The 24,104-nt window shown below is 36.0% G+C and overlaps 1 protein-coding gene across 2 annotated transcripts in view; it reads left to right on the forward strand.

Annotated features, from left to right (window-relative positions):
• The first annotated feature begins 2,671 nt into the window (after positions 1-2,671).
• GABRB3 (gamma-aminobutyric acid type A receptor subunit beta3) overlaps positions 2,672-24,104 on the forward strand; it is a 123,478-nt gene continuing 102,045 nt past the window's right edge. Inside the window, exons 1-3 of one of the 2 annotated variants that reach the window (XM_058186618.1) lie at positions 2,672-2,766; positions 3,098-3,189; positions 3,359-3,426. In XM_058186618.1, the coding sequence (XP_058042601.1) occupies positions 2,687-2,766; positions 3,098-3,189; positions 3,359-3,426 (240 nt within the window). In that variant the 5' untranslated portion in view covers positions 2,672-2,686. The remainder of the gene's footprint in view (positions 2,767-3,097; positions 3,190-3,358; positions 3,427-24,104) is intronic. The other variant, XM_058186619.1, reaches the window with a different exon arrangement.

Genomic DNA, 24,104 nt, shown 5'->3' on the forward strand with positions numbered 1-24,104 from the left:
TACCAGCAACAAAGTTACAGTCATACAGTCGTAAGTGGAAGGAGATGGGTGATGGCAACAATGAGAAGATTAATAGTGCAGACTTAGTAAATAGTTTGACAGAGTTGAGGGAATTATTTGTTTAGCAGAGTGATGGCATTCAGGAAAAAACTGTTCTTGTGTCTAGTTGTTCTGATGTGCAGTGCTCTATAGTGTCGTTTTGAGGGTAGGAGTTGAAACAGTTTATGTCCAGGATGTGAGGGATCTGTAAATATTTTCACAGCCCTCTTCTTGATTCGTGCAGTATACAGGTCCTCAATGGAAGGCAGGTTGGTAGCAATTATTTTTTCTGCAGTTCTAATTATCCTCTGAAATCTGTGTCTTTCTTGTTGGGTTGCAGAACCAAACCAGAGAGTTATAGAGGTGCATATGACAGACTCAATCATTCCTCTGTAGAACTGGATCAGCAGTCCTTGGGCAGTTTGAGCTTTCTGAGTTGGTGCAAAAAGAACATTCTTTGTTGTCCTTTTTTGATGATGTTTTTGATGTTATTTGTCCATTTTAGATCTTGCGATATGGTAGAACCTAGAAATTTGAAGGTTTCTACTGTTGATACTGTGTTGTCTAGTATTGTGAGAGGTGGAAGTATGGAAGGGCTTCTCCTAAAGTCTACCACCATTTCTACAGTTTTGAGTGTGTTCAGTTCCAGATTGTTATGGTCGCACCATGAGGCTAGTCGTTCGACCTCCCACCTGTATGCGGATTCATCATTGTCTCGGATGAGACCTATCACTGTTGTGTCATCTGCGAACTTCAGTAGCTTAACAGATGGATCATTGGAGATGCAGTCATTGGTATACAGAGAGAATAGAAGTGGGGAGAGCACACAGCCTTGGGGGGGCCCTGTGCTAATTGTACAGGTATCTGATGTGATCCTGCTTAGCTTCACCTGCTGCTTCCTGTTTATTAGGAAGCCTGTGATATTCTCATCATTCCCATCATTCCCATCACCCATCTCCTTCCACTTATGATGGTATGACTGTAACTTTGTTGCTTGTATCCTTATGATTTATATTGATATTGTTTCCTGATTGCTTATTTGTACCCTATGACTATCATTAAGTGTTGTACCTTATGATTCTTGATGAACGTATCTTTTATGTACACTGAGAGCATATGCACCAATACAAATTCCTTGTGTATCTAATCACACTTGGCCAATAAAAATTCTATTCTATTCTATTCTATTCTATTCTATTCTATTCTATTCTATTCTATTCTATTCTATTCTATTCTATTCTATTCTATTCTTAGGCATCAGTCAAAGTGTTGCAATTCAATAGTTTCGAAGTCATCTTTAAGAGATTCAGCTCCACAAGGTCCCCAGATGTTGACTGGGTGTTGTCAACACCATTCCTGGAAGGTGGAGGAAAGAAAAAATGCTTGGATTTAGAAACCAAGAGTGATTGCTGATTTATGGTGGATAATTTTCCGAAGTAGTTAAGCTGAAAAAAATAAAATAAGCACATACACGTTAGGAATGAAGAATTCTCAACCAGATATTAAGACCCAATTTATTAGGGACATGGAAAGAAATCAGAGATGATTAAGTTTGTTAGAAAGAACAAGTGTATAATTATTTGCAATTATATGTAAGGGGAGGAGAATTTATCAATTTTTTAAAAAAATTTCTTTTCGGCATCCAGCCAGAAATTTTTTTTTGTTTTATGTTGTACTTATTTGATGTTTGGGTCATTTCCCCCCCTTTTTTTGGTACCCATTTTTGTTCTGGTTACAGTTGAATGTATGTTTTTTTTCTGTTTTGTCTTTTATTCTATTAATAAAACATAATAAAAATATATATTTTTTTAAAAAAGAGAAAGAGCAAAAGCAGGTAGGCCAGTCCCTGAACTAAGAACTTCGGTGGGACTTAACAAGGTGCCCTGCATTGCTGAGTCAGCACAGCCGGCCAGGATTAGCCAGGCCGCGAGGTAAGAGCCAAAGGAGCGACTCCTCCCGAAGTCCAGGTCTCCTGTGCCTTGCACTCTCAAACACCTCAGGAACAGTTTCACCTGTGGCTTGTGCTCCCCACGGCCGCGGCTCGCTTAACGCCGGCTTGGCGCTCCAGCGTGCGCCCACAGTTTGGTCTGCCGCCTCAGTGGAAGCAGCAGAGCGGCGGCGGCGAGGGGCTGTGGGGGCGGGGAAGGCTGGCGGTGATTCCCGCCGGAGGGGAAAGAGAGGCGGAGGTGGGCGCGATTAGGACAAAGCGTCCGGGCGAAACGGCTCGTGGGTGCCTCCGTGGCAACCCATGGAACGCCGTCCCCGGCCGGCAGAACTCTTCTCGTGGGGGGGGGAAAGGAGGAGGAGAAGGAACCCCTCGGAGTCCCGCGGCCACCTCGCGACTGTGCCTTCAGCAGCAAATCTGAGGCTCGGCGCGGCGAGGCAGGCGGCCGGGTGGGGTCCTGTCCAAGCGGGCGGGCGCGCGCGCGAGGGGAGAGGGGGGTGGGGGAAGAAGAAGCCCTCCTCTGCCTCTCCTCAGGAGCTTCGCGGCGCTACCGGCAGGGGGGACGTGCCGGAGGAGGGGAAAGGGGACGCTCGCCTCCGCCTCCGCCTCTTCCTCAGCGGCTCTCGGGCAGCCGGAACCGCACGCGGCGGCGGCGGCGGCGGCGGCTGCAGCGGCGGCGGCAAGGGAGCCGGGAGCGGAGGGATGTGGGGCTTTGGGGGAGGCAGGCTCTTCGGCTTCTTCTCCGCTCCCGTCCTGGTGGCCGTGGTCTGTTGCGCCCAGAGGTAGGAGCCGCGGCTGGTGGGGAGGAGGGAGGGAGGGGAAGCAAGGAAGGCTGAGCCTCGCTGAGGAAAAGAACTGACCAGAGCTTTCCTACAACCTCTGTCCCTTCCTTCCTTCCTTCCTTCCTCCCTCACTCCTCCTGCTTCGTTGTCTCTGCCTCCTTTCGACTTCTTTTTCCTCGCCTTCTCTTGTCCCCGGCCGCTCTCTTTGGCCCATCCCGTTACTTCACTTTCCTTATCCCTCTGCCATCTCTTCCGACTTCTCTAATCTCCCGGCTCATGTCCGCCTCTCCTGCCTCCCTGCCCGCTTTCCCTCGAACTCCTTCTTCCACAGTGTGAACGATCCGGGGAACATGTCCTTCGTGAAAGAAACTGTGGATAAATTGTTGAAAGGCTACGACATTCGCCTCAGACCGGATTTTGGAGGTGAGAGAGGCCCTGGGGAGGCTCCCCTAACCCTCCCTTAGGTATTCTGGGTGTGAGTTAAATGGGTTGGGGGTGGGGGGGTTCTATCGAGGAAGACGAAAGCCCCCCAGCCCCTGGGCGCCAGGCAACCGTATATCAAAATGACGCCGCCGTCTGTTTCTTCATTAAGGCCCCCCAGTGAATGTCGGGATGAACATAGATATTGCCAGTATCGACATGGTCTCTGAAGTCAACATGGTGAGTAGACCTCTAGTTAATTCCACCAGGAAATGGGAAAATGTTGCTTTCAAATGGATGGATTTTTACCCGTTTCTAAATTTTGGTAGCCCAAGTGCAGAATGCTTCCCCCCCCCACCCCCGCAATTTGAGCGGGTTGAAGAAGGGGCCCTTTAGATAAAGAGCCCCAGATAAAGAGCTTTTGGCAAAGCACCTCCATTGTATCTCCTTCAGTGACTGGAAAGTTTGTGCATGAGTCTAAAGCAAACCAGGTCAGTAGATAACCTGAGGTTTACTGGTGGTCCCTTGACTGCAATCTAGTGTACTACCTCCATGATAGTTTTAAATGCTATATTTCCTCTGCTGAGACAGACCTTCTCTTGATTTGGGAAGTTATAATGCAGCAAAATCAAGTGTAATGGCTGGCTTGGGTGTGCCATATGCAGTTAGTTTTTGGATGGCAGCAGAGTGGACTGCATGCTGAAGCTACTGGAGGGAATATAGCCAGATTTTAGAGTGCTGTCTCAGGTGCTGAAAAAGAACTTCAGTTGCTTAGATGCATCTGTCGTTCTCACTGTTTGTTGGGCTTGCAGATGTCATTACAAATAGAGTTCTAACTGCTTGTATTGATGTAAAAGCTTTGCATAAAAAACCAGCCTCTCCTCTAATGAAGATTGCTAGCATATAGTTAACCAGGTTAGCAATTTAAGTGTACTTCACTTTCATTTTGTCATGTACATAAGCTTATACATGCCTACTCCAAAGCAAGTTGCAGTGATTTCAATAGATCTTTAGTGTTGGATAAGTTTTAATCACTTATTTGAAACAAGAATTGTATTAGAAGATTTATTTTACTAACAACAAAGAACATTTTTCCAAGTGTGTGTGTGTGTGTGTGTGTGTGTGTGTGTGTGTCTTTGTCTTTATAGGGAAAAATGGTATATGCATAAAAAAGTCTATTAACTGCACTGTACACCCTTAAGGTACAACTTTAAATTGTTAATAGTGAGTCTAAACTGGTTTATAAAATAGAATGTTTATATTAAGAAACCAAGGTTTAACTATATAAAACACAATACATTTATTTTGTTTAATTTACTTTTGTTTAATTCTTATTTTATATATTTTATATAGTTATTTTTAATAGCAGGGAGATTACCTATTTCCCAGTGCTTGAAATAATATAAGTAGAAATAACATACATACATACAGTATTTTCTCTTTCACATGCATAATTTTGAAAAATAAATGAAACAAATATTCAGAAATTTGTCAATTTAAAATTCTTCAAGAAACATAATGCACAGTCTACTATAAAACTGGATTAAATTAACATTTTTTCTATTACTTAACATTTATATAAATCATATTTATAGTATTTGTTGTTGATGATTGATTCTCTGCTCCAAAACCATATATTACATTTTAAAATTTGTCTGAAAACTAAGGTATTTGTGGAAAGGAAACATGCTAAACAATGTCAGCCCATTAATGGTTACTAAGGAAAGAAAGCAGATGATTGATGTACTAAATGTACTTTTTAAGACCTTAAAAATGATTTGTGACCTTAAAAGCCTGAAGTTTAATAACAAAGTTTCAATTTCTGTGTCTCCATGATTCTTAATGACACATTACATGTGAATTAAAAAAAGAAGGCACATTTATTTCTAATTTAACTGACAGTGACTTTTAATAAGAGATCCAGACATAGTTTTTTCTGGCTGGAAAAAAAAACTACTTAACTAAATTTATTTTGGAATAGGGACCCTTTTAAATGGGATAGGATAAACACTAGGAGCTAGAATCACTCAATATTTCTTCCTGTCCCTCTACTCATTATTCCTCTGCAAGAACTGCCTATTCCACTAATTTTAATGGACTTATTTCTACTTAAATATGTGTAAACAACAACCTAAAGTTCTAATAACATGCCTGTTCTATTTTATTTTTCACAAAAAGTTAGTGTATATTTTAAGTTATATTTCTTTAAAATATTGGGAAAGCACATATTGAAATATCCATTTCAGTGATATTGGAGTACATAAAACATTGTGCTACAATTCAATTTTTAAAAAAAAGATTTTATACATTTATCTGCTTTCATAGCAGAGAATAACGCTATTTTAGCACACATTTTACTACACTATATTTATTATGATAATGCAACTCAGAAGTAAAAAAGCAATTAAGAGAAAGAAAATAGTTAACAGTAGAAGAAGTACTTAGATTTTCCTAACAACAACAAACTTTGCATGAAAAAGCTTTCCCAAAGTTTTTCCCCCCTAGGTTCTGGAGACAGCTAGATAAAGAATTAAAGCCTGCTGAGGAATTAGGCAAAAATTGATGGGTAGCAAAGTTAAATGTTTTCTTCTGCTTCTGACTTTTGTATAAGTCAGAGGTTCCCAATCTTTTTTGGTTTGCGGCTCCCATAACACTTCGGATTTTTTCCGCGGCTCCCTTAGTAGGTACATCCGATTTTTTTTTTAATTTTTGTCTTTTTAAGGATTTGGAAATCTACTTTTTAGATCGTTAAGGTTAGGTTAATTGAAAAATAAATTAAATACGAGCTTTAAATTCACAATTTATTGAACATCGTTTAATGATTTAAAATTATTAATGGGATGGATGGGCTTGTTGTTCGCTGCACAACTTCTCAAATCTTGGAATAAAATTGGAAATAGCGACTCTCATTTCTTGCTCGAGGTTAATTTTTGAGCGATATTTACTTTTTATTACCGCGACTGCCGAAAACCCAGCTTCGCACAAATAGGACGTTGCAAAAGGAATTAATATTCTTAGGGCTTTGCAACTAAGCAGTGGGTATTCCTCTTTTACTGATATCCAAAAATCAGAAAGTTCCATGCTAACAAATTTTAACTTCAATGTTGTGTCGCAAGACAACTCAATAAGAGATTCTTCTTCTGTAGAGGTAAATTCTGATGGAGCTTTGGCTCTAAATGGGTCTTGAATCCAAGTAAATTTTTCAATATTATCTGCTTCAAAGTATTTTTCGAACCATTTGATAAGCTGAGATAAATGATCTTCAAAAAGAGATTTTAAATTGCAAGACAAACTGATGTGTAAGCCGCCGTCTGCATGACAGTAAACGCAGGCAATAACAGAGGAAGGTCTACCCGTCTGGATTTGCTGATGGACGCGCCGTCTCCTTTGATAAGAGCAACCTCTGCAAAACTTTCCCAGAAATGAAAGTCCCTGCTTCGGTCTCGGAGTTTGACCTCTCACGATCCCCTTGTTCCCTCAAATCTCCGCCTTGTAAAAGAGGTGACTGTTCTCGCCTCCAGCCTGACTCACCTGGGAGGAACCAACAAAATAGTTTTACTATTTTCTGCGCAACCCCTCTTTCCCGATGCCATCGAGCGTGATGGCCGCAGCCATGTTGAACAGCGTGTCAGGGCAGGCGCTGGATTCAAACGGGCGGGCGAAGCCGGCGCTCGCGCTTCTCCTTTAGTCCGTCGTCTGGGCAGGCGCTGTGATTCAAACGGGCGGGCGAAGCCGGCGCTCGCGCTTCTCCTTTAGTCCGTCGTCTGGGCAGGCGCTGGATTCAAACGGGCGGGTGAAGCCGGCGCTCGCGCTTCTCCTTAGTCCGTCGTCTGGGCAGGCGCTGGATTCAAACGGGCGGGCGAAGCCAGCGCTCGCGCTTCTCCTTTAGTCCGGCGGCGGCGGCTGCCGTCTTCCTACCTGCTGTGGCCTGCCTCGCGGAGGGTGTGAGTGCGGCTGCGCAAAGGTCCCTAGGCTTTTAGAGTTATCCCAAGTTGCGGTGTATGAGTCCCGGTCGCTGCGGCCGTGTCCGGCTTTGTGCATCTGGGATCTCGCAACACCGCGTATGGAGCAGACGCTGCTTCTTCGCGGCGCCCTTATGACGATAGCGCGGCTCCCTGGGGAGCCGCGGCTCACACTTTGGGAATCACTGGTATAAGTACCAGCAACCCTCTGATTAACCGTATGACATTCTGTGTCTCCTTTTCCTAGTTCCATTAGCAAATTTAAAAGGCTTTTTAAAAAAAAATATCTAAATTTAAATATAATAGTTCCATGAAACAGAATATGAAATTATTGTACATTGTCATTTTATGGGTAAATATACAGCTTTCATTATATTGAGTTTCATTTTCTCTTTAAGATATTTGATCCTTGATTCAAAGTTGTTTGCAAATTTACTGGCAATGGAACAACTAAGAATGCATTATAACGAGCTCTGGCTAATACATTATCTGTGTTCCCTTTTTAAATTTATTCTTTTGATTGGCTGTGATCAGTTATGTATTAGCAATCACCAGATTCAGCATGGAGCGACTGACCCTGTAATGATAGCCTGACCTGAAATGTTATTGGATCAAAAATAATATAGTTTTCTCTGAGGATGGTGATAAAAAATATGTATTGCATGCTACATAATCACTTACAGTATATATGTTTTTGGGCTCTCCTTTAGAATATTGGTTTTTACTTTAAAACACTAAGCTTCTTGAAACTTTCATTTCTTTTAAGTTTCCTGTCAGAGATCCTAATTCAGTCTTGTTCATTGTGGGTTGCCAGGGTAATTCGAATGGATAGAAGCTTTTCAACTGATATGTCAGTATTATGGAATATTTTTTTAAAAAAATGTGTCTGTTCCCTTACATATGTTTCTTCTGTTGCTGACTGACATGTATGACTATGTATGTGTATATTGATGGGGAGCAGATGGTTTAACTTTTTTTTTTTACACGCTTCCTTGGAAAATGTATATTCTGTTTTCTCTCTTAATTGCTCGAGTGCTTATCTTTATTTTTATTAGTATTGTTAACTACTTTACATTAAAAATGCTGTGTAGGAAAATAATAATCACAATAGTGTTACAAGTTCTGAGGAAAATATTTGATAATTAGTAAGACTTTACTTAAATCTACAAACCAGGATATGGTAATCCATCTGTGATTATGGTTATAATTATATTAAGGTCACTCTGTTACTAAGAGATTTTTTCTTCTTCCACATTCCCAGGCTCATGTTGCTTTTGCAGTGGTCTATCCAATATGTATTTTTTAAAAAACCTAATATCTGGCTCCCTTTAAATATATCAACTTTTTACTCCACCTAGGGCCATGATTCTCATATTTCTACTGACAAACTAAAGAAGATAAATAATCAAAGAGTTCTCAATACATTGGAAAGTACTATATGAAAGATGTAGATGTACAAATATGTTTTCAAGGCTTCTGGCTCAATTCTACTTTGACCCATAGTTTGTTGATATAATCTCTATGATGCTGTCACTGTGTTGGTTATCTATTACCTTTCTTTTCTTTTATTTTTATTTTTTCAGCACCTAGATTTGTGCCTCTGATACTGTTACTTTATAATAATTCCTAGTATTCTTGATATTTAGAATGCTGATTGGGGTTCCTGGGACTTGCATGGGAGACCATACCTTATTTGTTCTTGGTCTACAAAGTTACACAATAAGAGCACTAAAAGAACTATGCTGAATCATATCAAAGACCCTAGTATGTTTTTGTTTCCACCTGACCAACAAAATACCAATAAATCAACAGAATCTGAGTAAAGTAGCACATTTCCACTCATGTTCTTCTGAAAGTGACATCAAAATATCTGGGGCCTGTTTCTGGAGGCAATATGTAAGTGTTCTGAATAGTAGCTATTCATAGCCTTATCTTTTATAAAGTTGCTTAAACCCAAATATACCTATGATGGTTCATATGAAAGATTCTTCAAACTAAAGCCAACATGCTGTTGCTGTCATTCCACCATTTGGGAGGGTACATATGGTATACTGACATATATTGTTGCCTACTATACTTTCCTAATTTGTCCCTAGAATCTTTTCCTATTGTATCATGCAATTTATACTGTAACTTAGAATAAGTATTTATGCCATTCTATCCTTTTTCAGGAGATCAGGGTAATATATATGGGCAGCTCCCTTATGTTTAGCCCTACAATGTCAGCTTGTGAGGTAGGATGTGCTATGAGTCACCCAAGGCTGAGGTCTTCTCAAGCCAAGCCTTTGTTAGATAACTGCTGTTTAAACACATTCGTTTATCAGATGTTCCTGGCATTTTGTAGGCACCTAAGTCATTAAACTAGGCCATATAATAAATGGAAAATTTAAAATAACCATCTAAAATAATGCAAACCTGGTACAAGCACAGAGCGTGTACTTTAACTAGTCTTCCATCAACTTAATTGATCTCTTGACAGCTAAAAATACTGATTGAAATTTCCAATGCAAATGGATGCCTGCTTTATGTTATGTAATCAAATTCATTGGCTCAGCCCAAAATGATTGTCACATGACAGCAAAAACACAAAATTTGCCATTTAATTTCTAGGCAGAGGATAGGATAGGCAGAGACTATTTGGTCTGATACCCTGACTACATTCAGAGCTTTTGAAATGGTCAATTTAATATAGATCTGGAGGAGTATTTGGAAAAATGGAGCAACATTCTCTTAAAATCTAGCCAACGAAACATTAGCATAATTTTTAGCCTTTGAGCGCAATTTGTAAGCAAGCTACAGGGCTCTGATGGGTGAAGTATGTGCTGTTTGACAGAAATTGATGCCAGAGTTTTCAAAGAATGCCCTTTTAAAATCTGATTTTCCAAAAGTGCCAGTAATATTATTGCTTTGTTACAAAATACTGTATAGTAACATTTGCAAAGAAAAAATTGCTAAATTTATATAAAATGTTGAGTGGAAGAAAAGCAGCATTTGTAAAGAATAATTACGTTCTTTATATATGCAGTGTAGCTGAAGATTGGCAGTTAAATGGCATTATACATCTTTTTTTGTAAAATAAATTAATGTAGCTAATATAGCTCACAAAAGATCCTCATCAGCTGCTGTAAACTAGAGATGGTTTTCATGGCTAAAACTTTGTGACTGTGATTCTGATCACAAGTTTCACTCTGATTTGAAATCAGACCAATAGATACCAAATCCAGTATTCTATCTTGTTCTTCCCTTCCTCATTATTTTGCATACAGCAAAAGTGGAAAGATTTATATTCTTTTTGATGCAACTGCTGCAACATTATCATTCACAGCATACTGAAGCTATAAATAAATAGATCAGGGACAGAGATTCAAGGAAACTCGCAGTTGGAAAGCAGTTTGTTCATATGTTTTCCCCTCTGCTTGAGTAAATGAAAATCTGTTCCAAATTACTCTGTTCAGTGCCATGGATCGTGATTTTAGTTGACATGTTATGTATACTACAGTAACAATTTCTGTGATTGTACAGTCTACTGAATGCCAAAATGAGACTAGTGAGTTCAGGTTTATTTTGGAACTAATAAAATACATTTTGCACTAATGGCTGGGGAAGGGCAGTTTTTGAAATGATTCCCTTGATTCAGATTAGGAAGTGAGGATAATCTGACTGTGATATCTATCACCCTATTGATCACTACAGTTAATTTGCCTGATCTGACTGGCTAAGAGAATGTTCTCTTCCTCTTATATCATTTTTTTCTCATTCCTCCTAAAACTATGGGCTCAGTGAAAGAGGCCCATCATTTCGGAGAGAAAGACTGCACTGATCTTCAGACAAGAGTATACAACTTGGATTTGATTTCTTGTAACTCCATGCATACCTATGAATTTCTTGGCAACAATATGGAACTGATTTATCATAGCTTTTCCAGTTCCCACACATTTCCCTCCAAGGTACAAGTTGTCCTTGAAGTTATGGCAGACATTAAAAAAATAAGACTTATGACCCAGATCCAATGGTTGCTGTGCCCCCTCCCCCTGGTGGTGACCTACTTCATTTTGGCTGCTCAGCAACAGGGCACATTCACATGACCATGCTTTACAATGGTGTTGCTGAAATCTGGTAGCTTTCTGGTTGTCAGCAAAACCATACCCTTAGTGAACCATTAGTTTGCTTAATAACTGGCATTTGCTTAATAAAATGTAAAATCAGTCATAACTGGGCATAACTATAGCTAGGATTATGGTGAATGTTTGTCAAAAGTATTCTTTAAAATACAACCCTGAAGTCACATATTCCTCTGGAGGTTTCTTATGCATTGATAATACATTAACCAATTGGCTGATGGTAATGATGCATATTTGGTTGGAAGCCCTGCTTAGTGCAATGTGTACTCTTCTAGATGGTTTTTTTTTTTTAGGAATTCAGTTGGTTCCAACTCTTCTTGACCTGATGGATGTCATTTTGCAAAGACTGAATTATTAATTCCTTATTTATGTTCTTCTAAGATCATACTTGTATCATTAGTGGTAGTCCCTATTTATCTTGTCATTCTTTTTTATTTTATTTTATTTATTTCATTTGTGGCCTTACATATTTTCAGCAAGTTTATCTAGCACCAGCGTTTTCCACTTATCACAATTTATTTATTATTTTTACAATTAGAAACTCATGGTCTGTATAAACTTGTTATCAGTTGCCTTTGACTCTCAATGTTTGTTTAGACCTGCCATAATCTTTGTCCCTGAAAGGATTTTTTTTAAAATTTCATGATTATAGTCATAATCCCTGTGAATCAGTAAACTTGTGATTGTAGTTTGATCATGCTACTACCATCCTTTCTGAATTTTTTATTCTGTTCTTTTCAATTATATTTGATTCTCAGAGATTGCCTGGACAGTGCCTGCTTTCGTTGGCAAGGTTTTTCAGAAGTGCTTTGCCAGTCTCTCCTTCTCAAGGCTGAGAGAGAATGACTGGACCAAGGTCACCCAACTGGCTCTGTGTGTGACTAAGACAGGACTAAAATTCATAGTCTCATGCTTTCTACCCTGATGCCTTAACCATTATATCAGATTGACTCTCTTTTTTCTGGATATTGGAATATAAGTTCATCAACTCCTTGGCCACCCTCTATTTAAGGGTAGCACTTTAACTGTATATTCTTGTAAAATTTTAAATAGTTCTACAGTGTTAACATCAACTCTTTCCCCCCCCCCAGGTTTTTTATTTTATATTACATATACATATACATATCAATGCATGAACAGTATGACACCTGGGTGCCATACATTTTAGTAGAGATACAATAATATTATTAATCATAGTTATCACATTCATCCAGCTTATATATTCCTAATAGTAATACACATTAATATTAAATTATAATCTTTCATCATTTCATATTGTTTAAACATGCATAATACTACCGCCATTCAGTTTCTAAACCTCCCTCTTATCATTGCACTTATCTTATTTTATAAAAATGGTATGCTAAGATTTCTCCTTTCTCTTATTTCTGTCTTTAGTCTAACTTTTATTCATGTCACCATTATATTAAAAGACGTTCTTTTTGTATTACAATACTATCCTTCATTATTTAATTGTTCAATATTTAAATATACAATTCTACTACCAGTCACAATATTGTTTATACATGCATATCTATGCATATTCATTACATTCATCCAATCTATATGATTCCACTATTAATATACCTGTTTATATTAAAATATATTCTTTCATCATTTAATTACTCATTATATAACTTTATTATTCCACTACAAATCATAATATTATTTAAATATACTCAATAATACCATTATTCACTCTAATTTCCCCCTTTTTAATACTTAGTTCTTATTCATATTCCCATATTTCCCTCTTTGAATATATTTATATTAAAATACTATTCTTCATTGTTTCATTATTCAATGTTTCAATATACTATTCTAATGCCAATCATGATATTATTTAAACATACAAAATAACTATTCATATTCTTTGCTTTCGAATATTAATACACATGTTTATATTAAAATTCTTTTCCTTATTTAATTGCTCAGTGTTTACTAATCACAATGTTATTTAAGCTTACTTAATAATACCATCATTCAATCTCTAATTTTCCTATTTTATTATTCCTATTTCTGTTCTAATTTCTCTTCCTGCTACCATTATAAAAAAGAATTTTTCTTTCTTCTTTTTCCTATCCACCCTCTGTCCATCATCTGTTGCCCACATCAATACTTTAATTCTTATTCTTTTTTTAACTTGCCTCCCGTATTCTTCTCTTAAATCTTTATTTCTGTTTGTATCTGTGTCTACATCCTGCCTAGTCAATCTAAGTGTTTCTCCCATCCCTATCTTCTTCTACTGTTTAGCTTTGAAATTATCAGCCAGGACCCCTATCTCCCTTCCCAAAGTATCTTCCTGCTCCTCCCATTCTCTTTTCAGATCTCAGAATATTTTCCCCCTGGTTTGCTTCATCAAACATTATTAATTTTATTGATGACTCCTTGTTATCTTCTTTTTGTTGATCCCTTAATTCTGTTTTTCCTCTATTCCTTCTGCTAGCTCCTTCCTTTGCTGGGCATCTTGGTCATTACTCATTGTCCTTTGTATAATATTTTCCAATTTTTAATCTATGCCATCCATTAATTCCATAATTGCCTTATGTTCTTTTTGTATAATATCCTTTATGCTTTGAACATTAAGTACATCTCATTCAAAGTTTTGCTCATTTCCTCCTTATGTTGCATCTTATCTTGTTTTAATAAATTCCACTTTTGGTCAATAGCCCAAGAACCATTTGTTCAAACCTGAGGTTACTGTTCAAAGTATACACTAATCACAGTTCTTTATATTCCATAAGTAGTCAGACAGTTGCATTTACATAGTCCAGGGAGTTATCCAAGCCTCTTTAGGTCACCTTTATAGATTCAGTCATATAACTTAACATTCAGGGGTCACTAAATGTCTTCCTTGTTCTCACATTTAAATCTCCAGTGGTCATAGGGTAGATGTATATAGTCCAGTAAATATTTTCACAGTCCTTTAAATGGGTATTCCCAGGCTTGTATTTTTTCTTTCATCAGCAGGTGGCACTCTCAGGTTAATTTTCAATATTGTTACTAGAAATCAGGTTTTTATTATTTTAAATTGTAATTCAATTATAGAAGCAGTGTTAATTTTTTAAATCCATAATTCCAGTATTTTAAATTGCCTTCCCAATGTCACATCTTCTCAATTTGAGAGTCCAATTTCCTGCATTTAAAAAAAAAATGTTTCTCTCTTTAATCCTTTCCTTCTTGTCTGGTAGTTTTCTCAAAGTATTTGATCGCCATTTTAACAGATAGTTTTGCGTAAATCCTAGATTTCTCTTTTGGGGTTAACTTTTGGGTAAAAAAAAAAAATCCTCTCACCTAGTTCCACAACGTTCACCAAAGTCCGCTCCAGCTCAAAGCTTAGATGGTCGTTGGCGGTCTCAGCTTTATGGCAGCCATCTTAGGCTGTTTCTTCTCCTTGTCATGGCTGAGAGGGAAAGTAAGCCCCAGGTTAGGCAGGAGAGCTGTGACTCTCCAAGACACAGAGCATCCCTCTTTGCTTCACCGCCCCTCCAAGGTGGCTTTGGCTCCTTTTGGAGCCCAACAATGGGGAGAACTCAGCAGAGAAGCATGAAGCTCAGCTCTCCATATCTGATCTTGCCATGATGTCAGCCGGAAGTCCCCATGTTAACTTCAACACCTGAAAGTTTGTTATTATCAGTATTTTTAGATCTTCACAACTCTCTAGAGTTCATTTATCTAATCTTAATATATATTATCTTCAATATGCCTTCCATTAAAGTTTTCTTTAATTTCTCTGATTTTTATAATTATTTTGCTTTGCCATTTACTTATTATCCTCAGTTTCTTTTCAGTGTTGATTTAGATATAACTCCTTTTCACTTCTTCCTGTTCTCTTATACTCAGTGCATAGTTGGGTAGTTTTTCCTTTGTCTCTGTTCCTTTTTAGTTTTGCCTTTGTTTTGCTGTTTTGTACATGTCAGCAGATAATGATTTTGCTGTCTTTTGCATTTCAAGGTATTTTTATTTGCTTCTTCTTTAATGATGTCACAAATTTCAGTGCAATATGCTGTATTCTATCCAATCTAATGCAATAAATCTATACTTTCATTGCATAATCATATGAAATATTGCTGAGATGATATCCTGTTGGTCTGACTATTTTATTTACATTTTTGGATAAAGTTGTAATTTTTCAAGCAGGGCTTTATGAGCTGCAGTTATATGAGACAGTCTTGTTGCTGGCTGAATAGACCGTTCCATATTGTGTACAGTGTATAAATAATCAATTTTATTTCAGTATTGTCCATCCTGTAATGTTCATGCATTGAGTTGTCTTTCTGATTGTTGGAGTAAAATATTTGCTATAAACACCGAATTTTCATGGCATACTCTATTTGTCTATCACATGATTCATTAGGTGCACTGAAACTAGTCTACTTTATGCTATTTTGCTTATAACTTTAGTTTTTCAGCTTCCTCTGTTTTGTAAGATTTTTTGGGGTGGGGAAGGAAGATATTGTGTCAGTGGGTTGTTGTCTTTTGCCATAGAAATGTGCACCTTCTGTTTCCTTTGTACTATTGATTGGAGTATAGGCTATGATTAATATAATACAGGTAGTTCTTGACTTAACAACTGTTACTAAACCCAGAAACACAACAAGGTATTTAAAAAGTGACTGGATTATTCATAGATCCTCAAATGAATGACAGTGGTGATTATTTTTTTAAATATATGCTTGGAGAGTTTTGGTTTTTTAAAATATCTGTTCATGCATATGCAGAGAAGGAATGAAGCTAAAGCATGATTGATCAGATTTTTAAAGAAAATGAAAGTTAGATAGACTTAGTGAAGGGTACAAGAATGGTGAGAAGTTCTGAATGTGAGACTATTTTGATAGTGTCAAGAGTAGAAAGCAAAAACTCAAATTCTGTATGAAAAGTATTCAAAAATAATCTGGGCAATGCATGGAAGAGAATGAAAATAATATAGGGTACCACAGAAGTGTATGGGATTACTTTAATGGGAAACATTAAACAAAGATTCTTCATGGCATAGTGGAATGCAGAAAGCTGTGGATGAGAAAAATATATATAGAAGAAAAATTATTGCAAAAAATGAGGCCAAGACAAAGATACTATGGAACTTGTACAATGAAATGGCAGTTACAAGCAATGTGATGAAAGAAAACATAAGTACATTTAATATTGCAAGATAGGAAACATTCAACATGATTTTATAGGAACCAAACATTGTTTTGGAAGTGAATGAAGAGAGCTAGACAAGAAGATCTCACCAAAATGAATAAAATTAAAAAATAAATGTGATGAAATAATTTTTGATGTACCCCATTAGTTTGCTAAGTATGCCTTGGAAGGTATTTGGCAGAATTCTGAATAAAAGTATGCAAGGGATTATGTGAATAAATTTAATGGTGGTGAAAGAGCAATTATTTTGGGCAGGAATATGCAACCCAGATTTCTGCTTCTTGAAATACTGTTAAGAAATGTACAAATGTGCTAACATTTATTCTACATTAATTGATTAATTGATAAAGTGTAGAATAAAATGAATACAGGTCCTTGATTAATGACCGTTCATTCAGCAATTGTTCAAAGCTATGACAGCAGTGAACAATTGGACATGATCAGCCAGAAAACAGAATATAGAATAATAGTGTTAGAAGACAGCTTGTAGGTCATCTAGTCTAACCCCCTGCTCACGCAGGAGACCCTATACCATTTCTGACAAGCGCCTGTCCACTCTCTTCTTGAAAGCCTCCAGTGATGAAGCACCCACATCTGAAGGCAAGCTGTTCCATTGGTTGATTGTTATCACTTATTCTTTCCTTAATCAATTTCCATCTATCTGTTGTTCCTTGTCTGGCCATTGGGTGATTTGGAAAATAGGTTGTTCTCCTCCTCTCAGTGACAGCCCCTCAAATATTGGAATACTGTGAAATATTCCTTGAGTATCAATCCTTGAAATTGTGGCAGTTGAAGCATCTCTGTATCACATGACCACATTTCAGGCACTTTGCAACCAGCTTGCAATTATACTAGTCTCAGTATCCTGCAGTCATGTGATTGCCATTTGCAGTCTTTGTTGCTGACTTTTGATAAATGAAGCCAATGCGGAAGCTGGCAAGAGATATATCAGATGATGGTCACAACATGGGATTCACCTAACAACCACAACTGGAACTGTCAGCACTGCTGTCATACGTCATCATGGTTATGTGACATCAGGCTTTATGACTGTGCCATTTACCGATGGAGTACATAGTCTCTATTACTGTGATTAACTGAGTACTTGCTATATGTTTGAATTATGGAAGGTTTTGAACAAATTGGTAGCTAAGTGTAATATTTTATACCTGAAAATAATGTAATGATTAGCAAATGTTTTGGTGTTGAGTAGGAATAAAACTCTTGCATTACTTATATAATGCTTTTAGTAATGTATTATTGATAAATGTATAACAAATTATTCTAGAGATATTAGAAATGTGTTAATTAGCAATATTAATTTAAATATACATACAATGCCATGTTGTCTGAGAACCTAAATAATCTGCTGTATATTTTAGCTAGATTATATGTTGCAACAAAGAGTAAGGATAATAAAATGATGTTACTGAAGACCAGAAAAGTTTTGTTTGATAGGAAAGTGGATATAGAGTAAATCATTAAAAAGGCATATGCATATATTTCATGCCACAGTAGAATGTTTACTGAAGATGGTGAAATGATGATCAAACATTAAGATACAAATAGGTATTTAGGTAATAGGTAGATAATGAGTGTAGTCAACTGCAAGAATAATTATTTTTGAAGCAGCAAAAATGACTGTGTTTAAGAATATGCTTTGTTATATGAAGTGAGAGTTGAGTAATTGTAGAGTAATGTAAAAGTCAGTTGAATACAATGTATGAAGTAAAATAGTAAAAGTCAGGGTCAAGAATTAATGGGTATTAAATTAATGTGGATTTAATATCAAAGAAATGTGATGAGTGGTTTGGCCATAGAGAAAGAATGAATAAGTAATGAATTATAAAACAGTACATGGAGGGAAGGAAATACTAAGCAAGTTATGCTTTGACTAAGATAAGATTCTCAAAAAGAAAGAATTGAAGAGTTTAAAAATGAAAAAAGCAAGATATATGCAGTGAGCTACGATTGAATGATGGACATGTATGCGTAAGTTTCATTTTTATTTTTTAAAACTCAGAATGATGAAGAATTTTAATAATGACATTTATCATATATAAAATCTAAAAAAATATGTTATATAAATATTTTATATAGATAGATAGATAGATAGATAGATAGATAGATAGAAGACTAGGACTACACCCACACAGGATGCTACGAAACAGCCGACCAATCTTCAAACACCTACTCCATCTACCAATCAAGATGCAACCACACAGCCAACCAACCCTCTCACAGCAACACTCCCCACCTCGACAATCTGCAAATACCCACTCCATCTACCAATCAAGATGCAATCACACAGCCAACCAACCCACTCACAGCAACACTCCCCACCAGTATTTATAGAGAAACGGCAGCTCCGACCACACTTTGTTCACACAAGCATGAAGCCGAAAGCACCAGCTTGAAGATGATGAGTGAGACCTTGTCGAAATGTCACCAAGATACTCTCAACCTTACATGGGAAAAGACCCGAATATGCCAAGACCTACATATCTATACCCATGAAAACCTACAAAAACAAATATTATGTTATATATATATATATTCATTCTAATGTGGATTCTATATTTTGATCATATAAATATAATGCAATACAGAGAACTCATTTTATATATACAAATGTATTCCAGTGAAATAAAAAGAGAAAAATCTGTATTTTTAAAATGTGGCCTGATCTTTCAGAGAAAACATTTTAAAAATCTGCCTGGTTTCCTGATCTAGTCTTCTTATTCTAATTTGAAATCAGCCATATTCACAACATTAGGTGAAAAAATAAGAGTAGAACAGAAAATATATTAAAAAGTCACGTTATGCTTATCTGTGTTTATAGCAAAACATGACTTAATCCATGGACTCCTTCCCTCTTTTCTCTTGATTAGTAAGTAACTGTATTAGGAAACACATTAAGCTAAACTAATCAGCAAAGGCTGTTCGTTAGTTAGGCACAGAGGTAGAAAATGCAAGCAGACACATTCTGTGCTTAACCTTAAGTATGTGCTACAGCTACTTATTTATTATATTACTGTTTATATAAAAGGTTTAAACTGTGCATTTTATAGTCTTAAACTTGAATCAGATTTGGGTAGATTATTTTTTATTAAAAATGGTCTTCATTCATTCATCAACATCAACTAAATGTTAAATTATAAAATTTAAATTTAAATTAAAATGTTATATACGGATTCTGAGTACAATATTTAAATTCACCAGATAAAATGTTCAGTTTATTCTATTAAACACTTTATGTATCTCTTTTACATGGACAACTATATGTTGGCCCAAAGAAATGGAATTTTATCCACATTCGTAGACATTTCACAAGCAAATACCATCAGGATTTATTTCAGTCTTATTGTTGTTGCTCTGGACTTGTCATTTACATGGGATGGTATTTTCTAAAATTCTATATAAGAGATGCCATTAGTATTTTTTTTCAATATCATCACTTGCTAAGTTAATAAACTATTTTATAGTTAGCACTGTTTTAAATATGGGGTTTGATTTCAGAGCTGTGAAGAAATGATTTGGATAATGAAGAAATGCATGGACTTTTCATTTAAAGGCTGAAGTTAAATATTTTCTTACTTGAGATTGCTTAAATTGTTTTATTTATTTTAAAGATAAGAGATTTATTTTAAATATAAATTCCTTAGCATTAACCTACTTCAATTCCTCTACAAGCCCTCCCTAATTTTACAATTCAAATATTTGGAAGGGTTGGGGGAAAGCTTTATCTTCTACTTTTAAAGTGAGCTCACAAATTATATGCTTGATGAATCAAGACATATAAATCAAAATGCAATAATATGTATGAAATTGTTCTTTTTACTTTTCCAGTTTAAAAAGTCTACAAAGTTATATTGTTGTGGGCATATAGTTGTAAAGCACAAAATTTTATATTATAGAAATCTGTTTGCGAAAGTGCATATTTTAGATAACAATAGGAAAATACATGTATTAAGAAAATACTAATTTTAGCAAGTTTTCCTACTTGCTAAAAAAGTAGCTGTAGATACTGGACAAAAGAAAAATTTCTTTTGTCCAGTATCTCATCACCTTTTCTTGTGGTAGAGTGGTAGAAAAGGTGCTTGTGCAACAGTTTCAGACGTTTCAAACCTGGGAACGGGACAGAAACAGCATTGATCATGCTTACGTATAGCTTCTGCCATGAACAGAATAGGGATACCTGACCTCTCAGTGGCATTCAGTGCCACTGACTATGGTATCCTTCTCAATTAGCTCAGAGGATTGGATGTGGGTGGTATAGCATTGTGCTAGTTAGCCTCTTTTCTTCAGGACCAATTCCAGTCTGTGATGATTGGCGAAGAAAGGTCCTGCCGTCAGCACCTACTTTGTAAAATGATTCCTTTTCTCATGTTTAAGATCTACATGAAACTACTGGTGAGCTTATCCATCACCATGGTCTTGCTGATGTTCAGGTGCAGGTTGTTTTTTAAGCACCATGTGGATAGTGTTTGAACCTGTACACTGTTTCGTCTCCACCTGTAATAAGACCCACTATAGTGGTGTCATATGTGTACCTAATGATCACAGTAGATGGGTCAGACAGTATACAATCATAAAAAAGACTAGACTCATTAATAATATGACTGGCATGATTAAATTTTAAAGGGGATTAAATTGTATTATATTTTGCATGTCTGATTTAAATGATCTAATGGTTTTGCAAGAAAAGAACACATAAAATTTAGTGCTAAAGAAGTGCAAAGTAAGACAAATAGATCTACAACTTCGTAAAAAAATTAAATATAGGTTGAGAAATAAAGAAAGTAATTAATTACCAAAGTGAGGAAACTGAAAGTAACAAATGAAATCTGTTGGTGGATAAAATCAAGGTTGTTTTCTATATTTCCATGGGCATTAATCCATACACAAGAAGATGAATATATGAGTTTGCAACCTCTCTTGATCAGCTAAAAATAAATCTAAGATTGATTATCTAGCAGAGTATGCTGTATTTGCTCAATTTCCTTTTGAATAATAGTTAGATTTTTATTAATGGCAGTTAAACGTTTGTGGAGTATTAATGAGGGAATAATATAACAAAATGTTCAGGTATCATAAAAACTTCTTAGTAACCTTTTAGTATAGTTATTTCACATAGCCAAAAACTCTTATTATTTATTATTTATACTGATTATTTCAACCTTGGGAAATCCATACTAAATAATAATAAACTATCTGAAATATTGTTAGTAGAGCTGGAACATGGCTTGATATAGAATAGAATAGAATAGAATAGAATAGAATAGAATAGAATAGAATAGAATAGAATAGAATTTTTATTGGCCAAGTGTGATTGGACACATAAGGAATTTGTCTTGGTGCATATGCTCTCAGTGTACATAAAAGAAAAGATACCTTCATCGAGATACAACATTTACAACACAAATGATGGTCATAGGGTACAAAATTAATACTTAATGATACAACACTTAATGATAATCATAGGGTACAAATAAGCAATCAGGAACAATCAATATCAATATAAATCATAAGGATTATCAGCAATAAAGTTACAGTCACAGTCATAAGTGGAAAGAGATTGGTGATGGGAATGATGAGAAGATTAATAGTAGTGCAGATTTAGTAAATAGTTTGACAGTGTTGAGGGAATTATTTGTTTAGCAGTGTGATGGCCGTCGGGAAAAAACTGTTCTTGTGTCTAGTTGTTCTGATGTGCAGTGCTCTATAGTGTCATTTTGAGAGTAGGAGTTGAAACAGTTTATGTCCAGGATGTGAGGGATCTGTAAATATTTTCATGGCTGTCTTCTTGATTCGTGCATTATACAGGTCCTCAATGGAAGGCAGGTTGGTAGCAATTGTTTTTTCTGCAGTTCTAATTATCCTCTGAAGTCTGTGTCTTTCTTGTTGGGTTGCAGAACCAAACCAGACAGTTATAGAGGTGCAAATGACAGATTCAATAATTGCTCTGTAGAACTGGATCATATATATATTGTTGCATGCTTCTTTATTAGCATGAACTGAAGATCTGAAGAAAGTGATATATCTGCGTTCAGTAGCATGCCCTTTAGATAATGCCATTTCCTATTATCTGACAAAAGTTAAAATGTGTGACTCTCAAAGCATCAGCAAACAACTTTTACTGCTATTTGATCTAAAGTTGTGTGGTTTTAATCCTCATTTGTCATACAAATTATCAGCACATAGAACAAGTGTCATAATACTGAAGATTAATAGGAAAAAAGAAGTGACCCATTCTTTTATAGCCACCTTAATAAAGCTAAATATGTGCTTGTGTAGAAATAAACACTTGAAATACTGCAGATTGCAAAGAGCTAAATATACAAAATGATATGAGAGTCAATGAAGAAAACAGGGCTTTGAATGAACTGGGTGAAAGTTTATTTGGACAAGGCAGATTGTAAACTAAATCAGCAAGCAGAAAATTTAGAACATTAGAAATAATTCATGATATTCACCAATTTGCCCATTTATATTTTAAGAAAAGTTAGAGAAATTGCTGTCATAATAAAACAAAATAATATCACAGATTATTCATGTTTCAAGGACAAATTTTACTTACAATCTAAGGTCTTTGATATGTATAAAGAGAAAAAAGGATGTATTTTGAAGAATATTGACATCTAGATTCTAGAATATAAAAATAAAAGCAATTCATAAATAAGATTTAGAATATTTTGGTATCTGTGAGCAAGGAATACATTAAAATTATAATACAAGAAAAGACAAAAATAGTACCATATATAGAATGGGTATCAAACTCGCAACGTCATGTTGCTGTCTCGTGATGTTTCATGACGTTTTTTCCTTTTGCAGAGCTGGGGTGGGTGTGGCCTTCAAATGATGCATCCAGCCCAATCCTGATATATAACATCAAAAGACCACAACCAGCTCAAACGCATGCATGTTACCATAAAAATTATTTGACTGCAGGGGCAAAAACAAACTTTGAATTAGATTAGGAACTGTTCTCAATAAGTGGCAATTCAGAACCAATTTTTATCATCATCAACCTCACCACCAGTACTAGCACCATTTCTGTGCAGTGTTTCACTTCTCTGTTTACTGAAAAAGGCACTGATTTATCTCAGAAAGAGAAAAGGATAAAAGGCTGGAAATTATTTAAAGCTTTCTTTTCTAGAGCAATGGCAATCAGATCAAACACTTCATAGCCAACATTTAATTTGCATTTTAAAATATATGACATATTTACTTTTGGGGAATCTGTTAAGACTCCTCACCTGAAATTCCTGTTGATTAAAACTTTCACTTTACTAATCAGAAAAAAAACTTTAGTTATGTACTTAGTTTTAAATTCTTTAGATTATCATTGATGTCTCAGACCTTTCAGTTTTAATTTGTGCATCATTTAGAATAGAATAGAATAGAATAGAATAGAATAGAATAGAATAGAATAGAATAGAATAGAATAGAATAGAATAGAGAAGAGAAGAGGGAAATGAGAACAGGGTATTGATGAAGCAAAGTATCTTGTTAATAGCCATAGATGCTCAATATGACATGTATGAAAGATTTATTTGTCTTGAAGATGTTTTATATGGCATGATTAGTAACGCCTCCAATAAAACATTTAGCAGGTACAACAAAATGTCTTAGGAATGTCTCTTTTTTAAAAAAAATAATATATTTTTTTTGAAGTTTCTTTTTGCAC

This window comes from Ahaetulla prasina, chromosome 5, assembly GCF_028640845.1.
Source record: "Ahaetulla prasina isolate Xishuangbanna chromosome 5, ASM2864084v1, whole genome shotgun sequence".
Taxonomy (NCBI): Eukaryota; Metazoa; Chordata; class Lepidosauria; order Squamata; family Colubridae; genus Ahaetulla; species Ahaetulla prasina.